General features: G+C 42.2%; 1 protein-coding gene across 10 annotated transcripts in view; it reads left to right on the top strand.

Annotated features, from left to right (window-relative positions):
* Positions 1-19,774, top strand: part of KYNU (kynureninase) — a 147,926-nt gene that overhangs the window by 55,491 nt on the left and 72,661 nt on the right. For 8 of the 10 annotated variants that reach the window (XM_058193725.1, XM_058193692.1, XM_058193637.1 and 5 more), the window contains 2 exons: positions 8,227-8,289; positions 9,357-9,439. In XM_058193725.1, coding sequence (XP_058049708.1) covers positions 8,227-8,289; positions 9,357-9,439 — 146 coding nt within the window. The remainder of the gene's footprint in view (positions 1-8,226; positions 8,290-9,356; positions 9,440-19,774) is intronic. The other 2 variants (XM_058193703.1, XM_058193681.1) reach the window with 1 other exon arrangement.

The following is a 19,774-nucleotide window of genomic DNA, read 5'->3' as shown; positions in this document are numbered from 1 at the left end:
TAGGATTGATGGACTTGTATCTCCTTGCAATCTAAGGGACTGTCAAAAGTTTTCTCCAGCACCACAGTTCAAAAACATTAATGCTTTGGTGCTCAGGTTTTCTTGTGGTCCATCTCTCACAGCCATACATTACTACTGGGAGAACCATTGCTTTGAGTATAATTACAGCCTAATATATAAATATTTAATAAAAACAAAATTGGCCTTTTGTAACACCAGTCATCATATTAGCTCAGAAAATTAAGCCTTTTTTTTTTTACTAGCTGTGACTGCCTCTTATGGGAAACTAGACAACCCTTGAAGCTTTGGCTCATTCTTTCAGAGAGATTTCTCTACCAGATTCCTTAACACCTTCTAGAGTACTGCATTCACTGGAAAAGTTGAGATACCTCCAGAGATGTATCTTCCTTGAAAATAGCCTATGAAGCACTGTCAAACATCAGCACAGAAAATGTTTTATGATATTTCTGTTATGACATAAAGTGGTTTATGATAATTTTATGTTATGCTTTATATGATTTGCCAAATCTTAGCTCTACATAAACCATAGATCTACATGAACCATACGCCGCCTTCGACATGACCTGAGTTTAACTCATAGAATCATCTATTACAATGTCCTTCCTGTCAAAGACTACTTCAGCTTCAATTGCAACAATACATTAGCACACAATAGATTTAAGCTTAATGTTAACTGCTGCAATCTTGATTGCAGAAAATATGACTTTTCATATTTTCACAGAGTATTTTCAAAGTAATATTTTCAGTATATTTTCAAAGTAACAGAGTTGTTAATGCTTGGAATACACTACCTGATTCTGTGGTCTCTTCCCAAAATCCCCAAAACTTCAACCAAAAACTATCTACCATTGACCTCACCCCATTCCTAAGAAGTCTGTAAGGGGCGTGCATAAGAGCACAAACGTGCCTACCATGCCTGTCTTATTGTTTCCTTTTGTTATATCCAATTAATATAGTCATTACATACTCATATATATGTTTATATATTGTACAATTATTTCATGCTTATGCTTATATATACTGTGTGACAAAATAAAATAAATAAATAAATAGATCCCGGATTCTGGATTCTGGATGCATTCTGCAAGTTAGCCCATTTGATGTACCTTGGTTCAAAATGTTTTGTACTATGGTGCACTGTTTTGACCAGTTAAAGCTTACAGGAAAGAGTACTAGCATGCCCATAACCCACTGGGTCATCGTTTCACATATATTTCCTTACTTAAACAGAGAAAGAGAATGACCACGGATAGGCATAAAAACAGTGGGAATGGGAGAGACTTCTGCCTTCCTACTGGCTTCCTTATTGACTTTTCTGGTAGGAAACTGGTAGGGACCTTTGGAAATGATGATCACATAATTGTGACTGACTGTAGCAGGGCACCAGTACTGAAACAGCCACAACTTTGCCAAATCCCACAGGAGTTATAGATCATGAGATTTGGGGTAAATTCTTCCAGTTAGCTCGTCTGAGATAGATTGATTCAAAAATTGTTTCTCTATGATGCACAGTTTTGCCCAATTGAATGATAAAAAAAACCAGGCATATATGAGTTGTAGTAGTATGAATAAATTCATATTTATTCAGGACTGTCTTTGTTTCCAAGGGAGCCTCATTTCAGTTTTGGTTATAAAGGTTATACAGCTGAATAAATATGAATGATATGAAATACATTTGAGACTTATGAAATCCAGTATTGAGCTATGGATCTCAGTATGACTCAATATAAGCCACATGGGTATGCTTCAAAAATGGAAATAAGATATTTGACCACAAATGACCAATAATCTACATTTGGGGATCAGGAATCTTTGGTCCTCCAGATGATGCATAATCATTTTCCAGCATCTCTAGCCAACATGGCCAATGGAGTGGAATGCTGGGAGTTTTAGTTCAATAGCAGCTGGAGGACTTGAACTTAGAACAGAATAGAATAACAGATTTGGAAGGGACTTTGGAGGTCTTCCTGCTTAGGCAGGAAACTCTACACCACTTCAGACAAATGATTATCCAACATCTTTAAAACTTCCAGTGTTGGAGCATTCACAACTTCTGGAGGCAAGTTGTTCCACTTCTTTATCCCCCATTCAAGCAACTGTATTAATTCTATTTAATATACCTTGGTGCAACTAATACTAATTTAATGGTTCACTCTTATAATTAAATCAGAATACTTGTAGTAATTACATCAGAAAATTATATATTATTTTCTCAAATTCTAAGAGTGGAATGTCAAGAAGAAAATTACCTTAGAAATTATTACCACCAGTGCTTATTAGACATAGGAGTAAGGTCACATAGTGTTTGGAGATATAAATTCTCTTTTTGCACAAAACCATGTTTTTACAGTCGAAATGTAAAATACATTGTGCTATCAGCAAAAACCTTGGGCTAGTTTGTGATTTCAATAAAAGATTCCAAGATTATGCCGTAAATACCATATATTAGTATTCTCTTGTTCTTCCTTTCCCCCTCCCACCCTTCCCCCTCCCTCCCCTCTCTCACATAAACACACACAAATGAAAACTGAAGATTGCATCATTTAAATATATATAAAAGTAATTAATACTTTCTTGTTATTTTGTGTTATGCTTTGAATATTCATATTTTGTTCTTTCAAAAACAGAAAATTCTGTTGTCCTTGGCTCATACCACATTGTCATGATAACTTGGAAAAAAATAGTTTTGAAATTGTGAAGTATGATTTCAAGTGGGTGGAAATGGATTTCACCAGCTAAATTCAAAGCAAATATAAAAAGGAGGGGAAAATATGAAGAATAGCCTTTAATTGCCATTTCATTCTATTATTTTTTCACTATTTTAACTCATAAATTCTCTTAGAATGTTTGAAGTATTTGGTATTGAGAAATTCCTTAAGTTTCCTTTAAGTTATCTGCATTTATTTGAGGATAACTATACAAGCTAACACGAAAACAAAGAATTTAACATAAAAAGTTATGCCGAAGATTTAGTTCCCCCTGTCTTTTAAATTATTCTCAGTGTATTAATGCCATATTGGATATAGAAAAGGGCTGGGGAACATTTCCAGCATATAGCTTCCTGCCATTTGATGCTGAAAACACACAAAAACTTATTATTTCATACACCCATAAAACATTTACATGGCTTTTAGTTACCCAAAATATGCCTATTCCTGATGGAGATGCTTTCCTTGATCTTCTTTTTTGTGCCATAGCTAAACATCTGGAAATCCGGGTCTATGATTTGCCACCATCAGATATAAAAAACTAATACAATTTGGTCTGACCCCTGTGAATTTTTAGATGTTATTAGCAGTGATGTAGATAGATATGGAAGAAAATCACGACAAAGCAATATGGAGAAGGATCTCCTGCATTGAACTGAAGGGTCTCTCCTTACAACCAGCTTATTTTATTCTTTTTAAAATTTCTAGAGCAGTGTTTCACAACCTTGGCAACTTTAAGATCTGTGGACTTCATCTCCCAGAATTTCCCAGCCAGTCATGCTAGGACTTCAGTTCTGGGAAGTCTACACTTCTTAAAATTGCTATGATTAAGAATCAGTGCTTTGACTAAAATTCCACTGAACTCAATAATATTGATTTTTCCCAAATGCTGTTTGAATGTGGCCTCTGAAAAGATGTTTTTACATATTCTGGATACAAATACACTAAGTTAGTAACTCAGACTTTCTTCCCTTTGATTTTTAGATTGGTTTCTATTACAGTGACATTATTAACTTGATACACAGTTTGCAAAAGTGCTATAAAAAAACCTCTCCCCCCTCTTCTGTGTAGGATGATCATTTGGAAAACGAATCTACGGTAGCTTTGCTAAGAATACATTCAGTTTTCTTCTTTTTTTAAAAATTGAAATTTAGGGAATGGTGCTGGAAAGAACATTGTAACTAAGCAGGGGGATTTTGTTGGGAAGACCACAAAATATCAGCAAAGTTTAATAGTGGATGTAGGCAGAAATTTTCTGTAGCAAAAAGAAGGACTAAAATTAGCTTTAAAAGCAATCACACCCCATATTAAGTGTTAACTACTGTCGGAGAATGTTGCTTTTTCTGTAAAATTTTATTTCTGCACTTAAAGTCTGGCTCAACTTAACTCCCTGCTCATGTCACCAACTTTTCCAGGCAAGCAAATTGAGAAAATCAGTCTAAGCGCTCTTTTAAGTATAAAAAAATTCCCTGTCTTCTTTTGGAGGAGTATTTTCCCATGATTTTCTTTTCTCTTTTCTCTTCTCTTGACTACCCTGACTGGATTGGCCTGTGGGTTTTTAAAAGATCTGACAGAAATTCATTGTAAGACACTGCTTCATATTTTTCCCTTATATTAAAAAGCATTAAAGTAAAAAGCTGGAGTACTTCTTGAATAACAAGTGAATGAATTACATTCCACTCCACTGAATTCCAACCAATGGATATGCTTAGATGCAGCAAAGTAATTCATTGGATATAGCAGCATATATGATTAGTGGGGTCATATGTGGAGTGAATTATATGAGGCAATTGGATAGAATTACGAAAACAATGGGTTATTGAGAGAACAAAGGAAGTATTCTGTGAGTATGCTTTCTTTCTACAAAATTAAATTTATGGATTTAAAATTAAACCCTTGCAAGTCTATACTTGCCTTCTAGTACCTTCTCTGAGATTTCTCAACTTTCCTTGAATTTCTAAATATTTTATGACTGAGTGATTACTGATTCTTAAATCCCTGGGAAGGTAATTAGAAAGGGGATGTTTTGTTTGTCCTCAACACTTCTACATTTTGGGCCATCTAGATTGCAAAGTGAGATCATTTTTATTCTATACTCAGTGTATCAACCGTAGATCTATAGATTTTCAGGTAATAATTTGGGCTTAATTTGTGTGTACACAGATCCATATCTAGCTCTACTTACTTTCTAAATTTGAAATTGAAAAACTGAAGGATTTTCATTCTTTTTTCTCAGCCATGCTAGCAGATGACTTTCCTCTCTGACTAGTAAAACACCTGATCTTCTACCTTCAGCATCACCAAGAATTTTACATGGTGGATAAACAAATCCTTAAAGTGTCTTCTCCTCTTCTTCCTTTAGCATATTCCTCTGGATCATGTCCAACACCACTCTTCAGCAAACCTCTAATTATTGATTTTCAACCAGTATCTCTTCAGCACTACAAACATTTTCCAATCTAATTCACCTTTACCAATCAGTACTGTTCTTATTAAAACCATAGATTTTTACCAATTTACTACAGTTTAGTTGCTAATTATTGCTTCTATTCCAAATCTCCTTCTATCTACTTCCAAGAGTTTTTTCTAATGATTTTTCTCCCAAGGCCCTACCTTCAAAACCCTATTTGCTGCTCCCTCCTTTTTCTGCTATGGAAATTAAAGTATCTCTACTGTTTACCTTAACAAATCTATTTTGTGTCTGTTTTTCCAATCAGCAAAAGCTAACAGAAATGAGCATCAAACTTTAGTTTGAGTCTCTTCATTGATGGCTACATGCATATATGATGAACCATCAAAAACCATGGAAATTGCAGTTGTGTCACAACCACTATCTTAATAGCAATATTAAAATCAGGTAGCAACCACTATCTCTCTGTCTATCTTATCTGTCTGTCCACCCACCCACCCCCTCTTCTGTAGCAACTTTGGGGATGGCACTGAAAACTCAATTCTGGTTATTTTCTGGAGAAAATGCTACATCAAGCATTGATCAACTTTGTTGACAATAATTTGGAATGAACCTATGCCCAGAATTTTGTAAAGGAGAAATAGGGATTATTAACAGATGGTTAGGATCAGTGGTGGGATTCAGCCAGTTCGCACCACTTCGGGAGAACCAGTTGTTAACTGTCTGAGCAGTTTGGCAAACTGGTTATTGGAAGAAATCATTAGGGCAGAGAACCGGTTGTTAGATTACTTGAATCCCACCACTGGTTAGGATATATTTGTTTCAACTACTTGTCCATTTGTTTCAACTACTTGGAGGACGAATTCTGATCCAATATTTTCCCAGACACAAATTTGTGAAATTATTTAGAACTGTGCTTATTTTTGTTAAATGTGTGAAAAAGCTGGGTACTTGCATATTTCTTTTTCTGGAAAATATTTTTGCATGTTCAGGGAAACAAAACAACCCAGACAAGAAAAGTCCAGGATTCCCCATCCCACCCCAATATATGTTTTTCTTTCTGAAACAATCATTTGACCATGTGTAGATTTGTGGAAAAGCTTAATATGACAATATTTTAGGTAAAAGATAATTTCTAACATCATTTCTACAGTATTAACCAATCCCAACTAAACATTTAGACATTCAGCTATGCACACATAGAGCTAAATGCATGCATTCACATCCTATACCCAGTGTCTTCGAGTTAATGACACTTTGCAAAAAAAAATGTTTATTGCAGAGATTTGAAAGGCAGTTGTAAGGGTATCTGCACTAGCAGAAACCAGATCTCATCATCTTATCTTTTGAGCTCTTTATACTAAACTTTGAAAAATATTTGTAACGAACTGTGTACGTAGAAGGATTGGACAGCATGTATGTCCATGTCTCTCAAATCCGTTTACTCCTTTGCATATCCAGGCAAATGCTTATACAGTTTTCAATCTCCTGGTACATTAGCATTTTACTTTAAGGTTTTTCCCACTTATTTGCATTTCCCATTGTGGCCATTTATTTAGAATTCTGTCATTTTCATCTCCCCTACACAAGAAGAATTTCTAGCCTTTTGTGTTCTCCCAACTGCCCAAACATTTTTTTTTATGCTAGCTTTTTCTTGATGGTCCTTCTATACTTATCCATCTGACCAGATACATTTTCAACACCAAGGATATTTCATTATGTTCTGAAAGATGCTCTTCTAACTATTGATAATGCTAATAGCTGTTTTATTCTATGCAGAGTTACACATGGGTGAATTTATTGATTTCTGTGGATTTAGACATCTTAACAGAGGGATTGGACTCTCTTTCTGAAGTATAGGTTGATTTAATTACGAGGTTCTTCGTGTGAAATAGCTGTAGCTAATTCTATTGCAGAACATAGCTCAACATAGCATATTGTACTGTGTGATTTGGCTGTCAATCTCCTGCACTGATACTTCAGAGAAAGTATGTCATTTATGCATGTTTCTGGCATTGAGACCAGTAGTTTTATCAAGAAAAAAAAGTCAATGTAAAAGTTGGGGGAATACGATTATCTGAGATTTCTAACTGTTAGTTCTGTCTGTTTTAAAGTCTGAATTCTTTAAGGGCTCAAACAGACCTTAATAAAAGATGATTTTATTCATCTTTTTGTGTGCTTGTTCGTCCATCATTCTTTCCAAAGTGCTGCCCTAAGGGGAGAAAAAAGATATCCCAATTTCTTTGTGTTTTATAAATAATCTCTGGATTTTGCCAGTAGAGATTTGAGGCATTGCAATGCTTTGTACAAAATTAGTGTCCTGAATTCAAGGCCTGAAGTCCGGCCTCCACAGATCTTCAAAAGAACAAAAGTTTGAAATGCTATATATAAAAGTGGAAGGCAATGATTATTTTTAATTAAATTAAATATAATGGAAATAAAATCATGCTCAGTTTTGTCATGATGCACTACACTATTCTTTTTTGAATCCAGCTCACTTTTTGAAAATCAAATACTATTCTCAGACCAGAAAAAGGGGTTCATGAATACATGTAGCACCATATGTACTACATATGTAGCACCAAACCCCAACAATAAAAGGTTCATTAAGTTGACTTCTCACATTTTTACCTGAACAAACCTGGTCCTGTTTGTAGTGTAAGTCTTCACTATATACATTTCAATTTATATGCCCGGGTTCCAGGGTTCAACATGCTAAGTATTAGGAATTCCATATTTTTTGAAACATTTATTTTTTACTCTGATTCTGAGTATTTCTACAGGAGACAAGAGCCGTTCAAAGATTTTGTTTCCTAACTGAGAAGCTTTTGACCATTCTGAATCACAATGGTCGAGAAAGCAATGATTTCTGGAATTGTTTCCAGTAGCCTTACTAGCTGTGGTCCTAAGAGACATCTGTATTTTCCTCCGTTTCATGAAGAAATGTGTTGCATCTGTACCAATATACATTAATCTTGTCTATGTGTGTTTATATGTATATTGGTGTGTGTTGTGTAAGCGCTTATATGTTGCTTCTGCATATGTGAAAAAGAGTGTAACCAGATGGGTGAATATGTTACCATTCAGGTGTGTTCCTGCTTCCATCTCATGTATCTGTGTGTATCCTGGGAAAGATGGACAGCCAGCCAGGTAGTCTTTGGGTCACATGATCGACGAGGAGGGAGGGGAGATTTAAAATGGAGCAGTTGGCAGCATTCTGAGTGGCAGTCCAAGAGCTTTCCTGTTGGCTCATTTTTAAATTTGGTGTTTGTTTGGCTTGCTTCTCCTGGCAAATTTGATCTTTTCTTGAGGAGAGCTACCCTACCGATAGACAGAGGCCCAAACCCCTTTAGATGGTTCATTTTGCCCATCAGTTGGAGAGAATAAATGATGCTAATTTTATTATACTTTGTGGCTACACCTTGTGGCCAGGTAACATGGGCAGATGATAATTTTACAGACAAAACTCCCTTTCATTCACAGTCTTATGTGAGACTGAGACAAAGAGAGACATAAGAATGCCTGGAAAATAAAAAGGCACCTTCCTTTCTCTCACCTTCCTTTTTCTATGGCTTAATTGCTATATTTGCTCTTGCTTCTTCATTACCATGGTTACTTGGACTCTGTTTGTAGCACTGAAAAGTGGCATTAAACAATCCACATACAATGCAACACAAAACAATATTGGATAACAATTGATACATTATCTATTGCATTTCAAACAACAATAGTAGGAATAGGAGTAAGAATTTTATTTGTTTGTTTGTTTGCCATCCATCTGATCAGAGGGAACTCTGCATGGTTTATAACCAAGGTGAATAAAGATGGCAAGATGCAGAGCAAAATACTCATGGACAGAGATAGAGTCTTATCTCACTCCATCATCCACCTCCAGTATAAAATGACTCTATCAGGGCCTCAGACCAATTGGCAGAGCCAAGTCTTCAGGCCCTTATGGAAGATCAAAAGGGTGGGTGTGGATTGCACCTCAAGGGGCATGATGTCCCATAGGGCAGGCCACAGCAGAAAAGGATCTTCTGGACTTTCTTGATCAACAGGGTCCACCACCTGCCCCTTCTGGTGGCACAGATGGGGCGAGGAAGTTCCAGTTCTCAGGTAATCGGGAGGATTACCTTTCCATGTGTACAATGTGTATTATATTCTCCTTGATGAAAGACTGTGTGTGTATATTTACATCTATTTTCTTTTTCTTACAGAGGTGTCCATGGTCATTTCAATGGTAAACGTCCTTGGGCTTTGGGAGATGAGTGCATTGTTGAGCTTATGGCTGAGATTTTGGGTAAGAGAAGACCACTTTAAATGCTTTTTCTCCAACTTTATATGTGGAACTTTTCTTTGTAGATGTTTCTGGCCCTTTTTTTCTGCTCTGATTGCTTCTCACTCAGCAAGTGAAGTTAACACTGTATTTTAAAATGGTGAAGTGCAAAGATTTAATGCAGGCACCACTATATGAGCAAATGTATGTCACTACACTAATTGAGTCTGGGTTGTGGAATTACCATGAAGTACTTGCTCTAAAGGAAACTTGGCATCCCTACAAATGTATGATTCATGTCACAGTGAATCAATTATCATTCCTTTTGTTTACAAAGCAAAGGTTGCCTGTTACATGATAATGTCTTTCATTGCTTCAAGAGAACCAAATGCTTAATAGGGCAGAATATGATCTTTAAATGATTCAGAGATTACTTATGGTCAAAGAAAGGATCTGGGCAGTGTAAATTGTTACTTGCAGAAGTCAGTCCCAAAGGTGCTTTTTCAAGACACATGCTACTGGACTTTTTGGGTTTTCTTTGAAGACATTTCGCTTCTCATCCAAGAAGCTTCTTCAGCTTTGACTGGATCGTGGGGAAATGGAAGGATTTATACCCCCCTGGAGGGTAATCTGTGTCACCTGAGTGGTGCAAATGGGTGTGGAGCCTTCTTGGAGGTGACCTTAATGTCCGCTAAAAGAATGCAAATGACCAGCTGTCTGCAAGGAATATAAATCCATCCATTCCCCATCATCTAAGAAGAAGCTTCTTGGGTGAAAAGCGAAACGTCTTCAAGGAAAAACCAGAAAGTCCTGTTGCCTCTTGAAAAAAGCACCTTTGGGACAACCACGACCTAGTTGGCTGAGAATCTCCACAGATGTTTTGCAGAAATCAGTATTTCTCTAGTTCCTAACACTAGTCACAAAAGCAATAAATACCCTCTCCAGGTGAAGGAATGGCACTGGACAGTTCTAGCATAAATTATTGTACTGTGAGTGACATGAAAATGCAGTATCTGTACAAATGTATATTACTGTGAATGTGGATAATAATTATACCGATTGCAAAGTCTTGTTGTTTTGTCAATTAAATTCTGTATGAAGGTGTTAGTTGTCTTTCATATCTAAGTTAAAGATGCGGGGATATTTCTTAAATCATCCTTGTTCTATATTAGTGAAATATGTCTGTTTTACTGAGTTAAACACTGAACTTCCAAAACTCACCTTCCTTTTTGGGTTTACCTGGGAAAGCCCTGGTTATACAATGGATAAGCTGAAGGGCACATTTCCCAAAATAACAGCTGAATGTTTTTTTTCTATTCCTTTCCATAAGTATACTTTTATAAACATTGTAAAATGGACATACCTGAAGAAATAGAAAAATAAACTGGTTTCGTTTTGTTTCAAGATTGGCCAGTTAAACTGTAAGCAGTACCATGAGTGTGGTTTAGCTATAATTTACATATTTGCTGTAAAATAGTAACACAGAGAATTATTCAAGAGTGTTGCAAAAAATGCCTATAATAAAAGAAAGAGCACCATGTTTGTTTGTTTTTATTTTAGGATTTTTTTTTCTCTTGGTAGTCATTTGAGGTCACTGGCTGTCATAGAACAATCATTTAGAGACTTAAGAAACGGAAGAAAATACCTAATTCCAAATGCTTCATCGAAACATCCTTGATTAATTTTGGTTGCCTACCACATTCCTTCAATCTGTATTTAAGATGCACATATTAACAGTCTTCCTAATAAGCCTTCCATTTATCAATAGATTTATATATATTATAATCACTGTAGAATTCATTCATTCAGACCCTTTCCTAAAGAGCAAAAAAAATATATGTAGTGGATGGATGCATTTATTTTCTGTATTCATATATTACTGTAATTTACATTGGACTTTTGGCTTATTATACAGAGCAACATAAAAGAATACCGCAACAAAAATAAAATATTAAAACAAGAACAAATGATAAACGAAAACAGTGCAGATATTAGATACTTTTCAATCCTTGAATGTCCTCTGGAACAAAGTTGTTTACTAATTTCTGCAAAACATTAATCGGCATGCTAATTAGACCCAAAAAAGAGGCTCTTCCAAAGTACATGGGCTGCAGCTGGAAAGCTTTGCTTGTAAGTCCTTGCTCTATTGACCTCACATAATTAGGGAACTGCCAGAAAATGTTGGTAAATATTACATGCTGGGTGAATCAGATTTGTCATTTTTTTAGTCCTATAACTTAGCTAAGTACCAAACCATATTAAAACTAGCATTTTTAATTTATTACAAATTTATTAGTATCGATACAGATAACACAGAACAGGTGTTATATATTTGTGGCAGCCCTCATTCTCTATCACATGAAGTATTAAATTTTGTGACTTTTGATTTTTCTTGAAAGACTGTCCCAGGTAGAGCACACTGATGTGATCCAAACATACAGTGGTCACCAGACAAGCAGTGTTGCTGAACCACTCTCTTCAAGTTCACTGGACAGATTTGGGCAAAGATGCCCTTGGCCAAGGCCTTTACCTCCTACCTAGGAACAGATGGACTAGAATACAACTCAATGAAGAGTTATCACCAGAGCTGGCAGATAATCCTGCCCATACAGCAACTTGGCCTTACTGGAATTCAGCTGCAGCCTATTTTGTTTCAGAGACCTCAACCATCTTCAAGCACTATCACAGCATCTCTGGCCCAACCTATGTAGAAATTTGAAACAGATGAGATCTCATTCTGAATCAATGAGTAATCTTTCAGTAGTTTCATATAGATTTTTAAAAATCAAGTGAGCACACAGCCAGCCAGATTTCTCTTCCCATAATGCTACTAGATGGAATTGCCTATTCAGGAAGAAGTGAAACCACTGAAACCCAATGTCCCAATTCCCATTGGTTGCAGGAAGTGCAAGAGGATACTATTGTGTATTATGGGAAGTGGGAAAGGAGGAGGCTGAGGAGAGCTGTCAACAACATTCTTTATTAACAGCGCAACGGCGCTGGCAAGAACCAAAACAGGAAGCAGCAACAACAATGCAAGCCTCTCTGACAGCTCTTAAAAAGGGCTCCTGTCAGAAGGCTGCACCAATAGCGGCGCTCAGATTTCCTGCTTCCAAGCTGGCTCGCGCCTTAGCCAATCAGCAGCCGTTTGCTGTTGGCAAGGCTCGAGCTGGCGTCGTGCGCCCAAGGACTCTACAACCCTCCCCTCCAAGTTAGCACATGCGTAATCTGCCAGATAGGCCGGCCGATGGCGGCTCCGCCCAGATCTCCTTAATTCAGGGGCGGCGCTCAGCAGAGGAGGAGCTGAGAAGGCCATGCCGGGCCTAACTGGGGCTGCTGCTTGGGCTGCTAATGCTGGATTCGTCGATGACCTGGAACCCGGTTCCTCCGGAAGTCTTCCGACGAGAACGCTCCGGGTTCTGAGGGTTGGTGTTCCTCTGTAGCGGCTGGCGAGGATACGGGGGCCTGGTCATCGTATGGCTCTGGTAGTCATGGTCCGGGGGCCTGGTAGTGATCTCGGTTAAGTGAAGGATGTTGTTGTTCATCCACCTGGGGTAGGGTCGATCGCCCCCGGAGTTGATTTATGTGGCGTCGCCACTCTCGTCCATCGTACAATTTGACTCTGTAAGAGCAGGGTCCCGTTAGGCTTATTATGTGGCTGGCCACCCATTTGAGCGGTGACCCATAGTTCCTTGCAAAAACTGGATCCCCCAATTTGAAGGCCCTTGTGCCACCCCCCCAGTCAGGATGTTGGTCAGGGCAATAGGCAGGGTGCAGCCGATCAAGGGCTGTTCTGATCCGCCGCCCCATTAGTAATTCAGCGGGGCTTAGGTTGGTGACTGGGCATGGTGTAGCGTGCTGTGCCATCAGAAACTGGCAGATCTTAACATGCCAGTTAGTAGGGCCCAAACGGCCCAAAGTTTCCTTGACTGACCTGATGGCCCGCTCTGCCCGGCCATTTGCCGCTGGGTGGAACTGCCGTGGGCGCATGCCGGATGCCATGCCTGGCCAAGAAGGTCTGGAAGGGTGCCGCTGCGAACTGAGGGCCATTGTCCGACACTATTACGTCAGGCAACCCATGGGTAGCAAAAAGTTTTTCCAAAACCCTGATGGTAGCCTCCGCGGTGGTGGATGGCATGAGTGCCACTTCCACCCATCGGGAATAGGCATCCACTAGTACTAGGAAGTTTTGACCCATGTATGGTCCAGCAAAATCCAAATGGATTCTGGACCAGGGCGCCCGGGGGACTTCCCATTCCCTGACAGTGGCAGCCCGGGGGTCAGGTCTAGACAACTGGCAGTGCTGGAATCTGGATACCCACAGCTCTATATCATGGTCTAATTTTGGCCACCACACATAGCTGCGGCCCAGAGCCTTCATTCGTACAATGCTGGGGTGGGCATCGTCGAGGCTATTTAAAATTGGCGCCCTAACCGCCGCGGGCACCACCACCCTGTTGCCCCACAATAGGCATCCCTTCAGCACAGACAGTTCATGCTGTCTGCGCTGGAAGGGTAGGAATTCAGGAGACGTGGCCACAGCAGGCCACCCCCTGCGCACCCAGTCGAGAACCCGGGACAAGGTTGGGTCCGTGGCTGTGAGTCTGGCGATGTCAGAGGCCAAGACCGGCCCCTGCCACTCGTCGATTAGCAACATCGAGGAGGCAGGGGCAGGGTCCACTGCGGCCGTGGGCAGCGGGCAGCGGCTGAGGGCATCTGCATGCCCGAGCGCCCTGCCGGGACGGTATGTTAAACGGTAATTATATGCCGCCAAAACTCTGTCCATCTAGACATGCGCGACAATATGGGTGGAGTTTGACGGTCACCGGCCAGCAAGTCCAAAAGGGGCTTGTGGTCGGTGATCAAAAGGAAGAACCACTCGTACAAATAATCGTGGAATCTCTTGATTCCTGCCACCGCTGCCAACGCCTCCTTATCCAATTGACTATAATTCCGTTCGGCCGCTGATAGCGTCCTGGAATAATAGGCAATTGGAGCCTCGGAGCCGTTGGGGAGGAGGTGGCTCAAGACTGCCCCAATCCCATACGGGGAGGCATCATAGGAAAGGGAAATTGGTTGAAGGGGATTATATTGGACCAAAACAGATGAGGACGTGAGTAAGTCCTTCACAGCCCCAATGCCACGGGGATTTGGTATCTAAGAGCCGATGTAGGGGCTCTGCCAAGGATGCCTTGTGTGGCAGAAATATGGCATAGAAATTTAGTAATCCCAGAAAAGCCTGCAGTTCAGCTTTATTAGTCGGGGTTGGAGCCTTCTGGATTGCTTCTATCTTGGAGGGAGTGGGGTGGATGCCCTGGGAGTCCACCAGGAATCCCAAGAATTCCACCGCTGATACTCCGAACTTGCATTTCTGTCTTTTTAACTTAAGCCCAGCTGACCTGATCCTCTGTAGAACAGCTCTCAACTTCGCGCGCAGGTCAGCGTGATTAATGGCGGAAGTGGGATGTCGTCAAAGTAGGGAATGACACCCTCGAGTCCATGGAGCAATCGCTCCATGAGACTCTGGAACAACCCGGGGGCCACGCTAACGCCAAATTGAAGCCTTTTGCACTTAAAAGCCCCCCGATGTGTAACTATAGTCTGTGCCATTGCCGTCGCTTCGTCGACTGGCAACTGCTGGTATGCCTGTGCCAAGTCAAGCTTGGCAAATAGGGTTCCCTGTCCCAGTGAGTGCAACAGGTGCTGCACCACAGGGACCGAATGGAGTTGGCTGTGAGTCTGGCGATGTCAGAGGCCAAGACCGGCCCCTGCCACTCGTCGATTAGCAACATCGAGGAGGCAGGGGCAGGGTCCACTGCGGCCGTGGGCAGCGGCTAAGGGCGTCCGCATGCCCAAGTGCCCTGCCAGGACAGTATGACAAACAGTAATTATATGCCGCCAAAAACTCCGTCCATCTGGACATGTGCGGCGACAAAATGGGCGGTGTTTGACGGTCACCGGCCAGCAAGTCCAAAAGGGGCTTGTGGTCGGTGATCAAAAGGAAGAACCACTCGTACAAATAATCGTGGAATCTCTTGATTCCTGCCACGCTTAACGCCAAATTGAAGCCTTTTGCACTTAAAAGCCCCGGTGTGTAACTATAGTCTGTGCCATTGCCGTGGCCTTGTTGACTGGCAACTGCTGGTACGCCTGTAGCAGGTCGAGCTTGGCAAAAATTGACCCCTGTCCCAGTGAGTGCAACAAGTGTTGCACCACAGGGACTGGGTAAGGGTTGGCCTGTAATGCTCTATTGATGGTTCCCTTGTAATCAGCGCAGATCCTGATGGATCCGTCCTGTAATAGGAACCACAATAGGGGTTTCCCAAGGGAATGCTCCACCTGCTCTAGGACTCCCTGCGCGATAAGCCTATCAATCTCTAAATCCACCTTCTGCCTCAGTGCGAACGGCACCCTCCGAGCTTTCAACGGATAGGGGCAATTTGGGGTCTAAATGAAAAGACACAGGCTTGGGGGCCCTGTGCTAATTGTACAGGTATTTGATGTGATCTTGCTTAGCTTCACCTGCTGCTTCCTGTTTGTTAGGAAGCTTGTGATCCACTTACAAGTCTGTTCCGGTACCTGTAGCTGGTTTAGCTTAGTTAGAAGAATGTCTGGAATGATGGTATTGAATGCTGAACTAAAGTCTACAAAAGGACCCTTGCATAGGTCTTTGGAGACTCAAGATGTTGTAGGATGTAGTGCAGAGCCATATTAACAGCATCATCTGTTGATCTATTTGCTCGGTATGCAAATTGCAAGGGTCTAACAGCGGATCCGTGATGGTTTTCAGGTAGGAAAGCACTAGCCTTTCAAAGGTTTTCATGACTACAGATGTTAGAGCAACTGGTCTGGATTGCCTCTATCTTGGAGGGAGTGGGGTGGATGCCCTGAGAGTCCACAAGGAATCCCAGGAACTCCACCTCTGGCACTCGCAACTTGCATTTTTGTTTTTTTAATTTAAGCCCTGCTGACCTGATCCTCTGTAGAACCGCTCTCAGCTTAGCGCGCAGGTCAGCGTGATTAATGGCGGAAATTAGGATGTCGTCAAAGTAGGGGACGACACCCTCGAGCCCATGGAGCAAGCGCTCCATAAGGCTCTGGAACAACCCGGGGGCCACACAAATGCCGAATTGAAGCCGTTTGCACTTAAAAGCCCCCCGGTGTGTAACTATAGTCTGTGCCATTGCCGTCGCTTCGTTGACTGGCAACTGCTGGTAGGCCTGTGCCAAGTCAAGCTTGGCAAATATGGAACCCTGTCCTAGTGAGTGCAACAGATGATGCACCACGGGGACCGGGTAAGGGTTGGCCTGTAACGCCCTATTGATGGTTCCCTTGTAATCAGCACAGATCCTTATGGATCCGTCCTGCTTAATAGGAACCACAATAGGGGTTTCCCAAGGGGAATGTTCTACCTGCTCCAGGACTCCCTGTGAGATAAGCCTATCAATCTCTAAATCAATCTTCTGCCGCAATGCGAAAGGCACCCTCCGAGCCTTTAACCGAATTGGGGCAATTTGGGGGTCTAAATGAAAAGAAATAGTCTTCCCCTTATATTCACCTAATTGGCCGTCAAACACATCGGAAAATTCCTGGAGAACATCCTCGAAAGGTCCAGCTGTGGTAGAATGAATTCCTAAGACATCGAGGCCAAATGCCTCAAACCAATCAAGGCCAAGTAGGCTGGGTAGATTGCCCTTGACCACTACTAGGGGAAGACGCCCCGAGAATCGGCCGTGGCTGACGTTGAACAGGTCGCATCCCACAACAGGAATGGGATGACCCTGATAGTCCCTCAGGCGAACATCGCACTGCTTGAGGTGACTCTTTGACAATTTTGGCAGTAATCGTTTTAGTGTAGTCCAGGAAATTAGCGATTTAGAGGACCCCGTGTCAACTTCTAATTTGCAGGGAACCCCTTCCAGATTTACTGTGAGGTAAATCTTGTTGTAGGGATTTGTCGCGGTGGCATGGTTAACTTCATGGCATTCATCGCGCCGAGCGAAGGGTTTTCTAAAAGGTTTTCTGCTTTTGGTCGGCTCCCCCCATGCATCGCTTGTAGGCAAAATAGCCCGGCAGACCTTTGCCAAGTGACCCCTTTTTCCACATCTTAGGCAGATTGTGGTCTTGAACCGACAGGTTGCCCTGTCATGCTTCTCGCCGCAGCCTGCGCACTTGAGAGTGAAAGGGTTGGCCGTCTGGGGCCGCTTCTTTTTTGGCGCGGTTCTGAGGCGACTCACGCTGTCGCAGTCATCTGATGATTCGGTGCCGTCCGATTCTGCTTGGTGGAGCGGACTCCGCAGATGGGGGTCCCCGGGAAGTGTTGAAGCTTTGTAGTTCCGACGCTGATCTTTCAGACATTTCGGTCGCTTGGGCTTCATCGATAGTAGATGCTAGGGTCAGTTCTTTGCGAGCCAATAACTGCCTTTGCAGCTTCATGTCACGAACCCCGCTCACCAGCTGCTCTACCAAGGCATCATCCAGGTCACGGAAATCACACTGTGATGCTGCTGACCTGAGGGAGGCTATGTAATCAGCTACAGATTCTCCTTCCCTCTGAAATCGTCGGCGGAAAGCATGCCTTCTGGCAATTCGCGAAGGTGCAGGGGCGTAATGGTTTTTTAACTTATCCAGCAGGACCTCCCAAGGGACATCTCGTAACAGTTGTGGGGCCGCCAGAGCTTTGGCTGTCTTGAACATCTCGCATCCACAAAGGCTGAGAAAATACCCCTTCTTCCTTACATTGGACATTTCCATATAATCATTAACCTGCAAGAAACACTCAAAGCGCTCAAGGAAAATGTCCCAAGTTTCGGCGGCCGGCTCAAACAGGCCGAAAAAAGGTTGGTTTGCCATTCTGGGCAAGCGGCTGGATTAGCCGACACTAGCTGCCCTTACTGTTGTTGATCCTCGCCACTCAATATCCCATCCCTCGTCGCCAGTATTGGGTATTATGGGAAGTGGGAAAGGAGGGGGCTGTCAACAACATTCTTTATTAACAGCGCAACGGCGCTGGCAAGAACCAAAACAGGAAACAGCAACAACAACGCGAGCCTCTCTGACAGCTCTTAAAAAGAGCTCCTGTCAGAAGGCTGCACCAATAGCGGCGCTCGGATTTCCCGCTTCCAAGCCGGCTCGCGCCTTAGCCAATCAGCAGCTGTTTGCTGTTGGCAAGGCTCGAGCCGGCATCGTGCGCCCGAGGACTCTACAGATACCATGATTAATGGTATCAAATATTAATGAGATGCCTGTTGGGATCAGGAGGAGTGTATTCCTCCATCCAGGCCCCAGTGAAAGTAATCATCCTGAGCAATGGTGGGCTCCAAATTTTTTAACAACCAGTTCTCTGCTTTAATGACTGTGGGTGGGTGTGCCTGGGTGGGTCATGTGACTTGAGTTGGTGTGGCCAACTCTATGTCACTTGTGTGGGTGATACCTGTATGGGACAGGCAGGGTTGAAGAGGGAATCCAGGGGGTCTGGTGAGGGGGGTGGAAGAAAAGAAAGATCCAACCTGTTTGTGTGTGTTTGTGTGTGAATGTGTGTGTGAGAGAGAGAGACTGTGTCAAGCTAGACTGGGAAAGCTGGCTGCGAGAGGAAGAGAAGCTGGGTAAGCTGGACCCAAATGCTTCCCGGGTCCCCTCGTACCAGAAGCAACAACCTTGCACTCTTCCCTCTCTGCTAGCCTCCTTCTTCACATGGGATCGCCCAGCAGCAGAGATGGAGAGGGAGAAGGAGGCAACAGCAGCGGCTAGCATTGAGAGGAGAGTGCCACACAGAAACAGGAGCACACACAGAAACGCCACCCCTTTTTTTGGACCATTTTTCAGGCTGTTTTGGGGGGCATTTTCAGGCCAATGTTGACTTGAAAAATGGCCTGAACAACAGGCGGGAGCAGGGCCAGCCAGTGGTCCGATTTGCTGGTTCTCTGAACTGTGCAGAATTGGAACAAGCAGTTTGGGCGAACAAGTCCGAACTGGCAGCAGCCCACCTCTGATCTTGAGCATGTAATACTATATATACATCCCATGTTCATTCTGACTGAAAGTGGTTCACAATTCATTTTGGGGATAATCTATAAATGGGGCTCCACCACCTTCTCATCATTTCTTAAAATAGCAGTGGTTGGTCCATCCAAGGCTTCTTGAGAGCAGGCATAGTACCACTGTCTCCTTTAAACTGGAATGCAGTAATTTTTTGTCTCAGAAGTGTTGGCCGTCTCCTAGCCCCAGCCCATCACATTTCTCAAGGCACCAGGAGAGTTATGGATCAAGATAACAGAGTTCATACTACAGTGTATCTTTTCCACTCTATTGGAATCCGCAGCCTGAAAAGAAGACATTGTTTCAGGGACTTTATCACAT

This window comes from Ahaetulla prasina, chromosome 1, assembly GCF_028640845.1.
Source record: "Ahaetulla prasina isolate Xishuangbanna chromosome 1, ASM2864084v1, whole genome shotgun sequence".
NCBI classification, from domain to species: Eukaryota; Metazoa; Chordata; class Lepidosauria; order Squamata; family Colubridae; genus Ahaetulla; species Ahaetulla prasina.
Note: the sequence above shows the minus strand (reverse complement) of the source record. Positions and strands in the feature narration are given on the sequence as shown.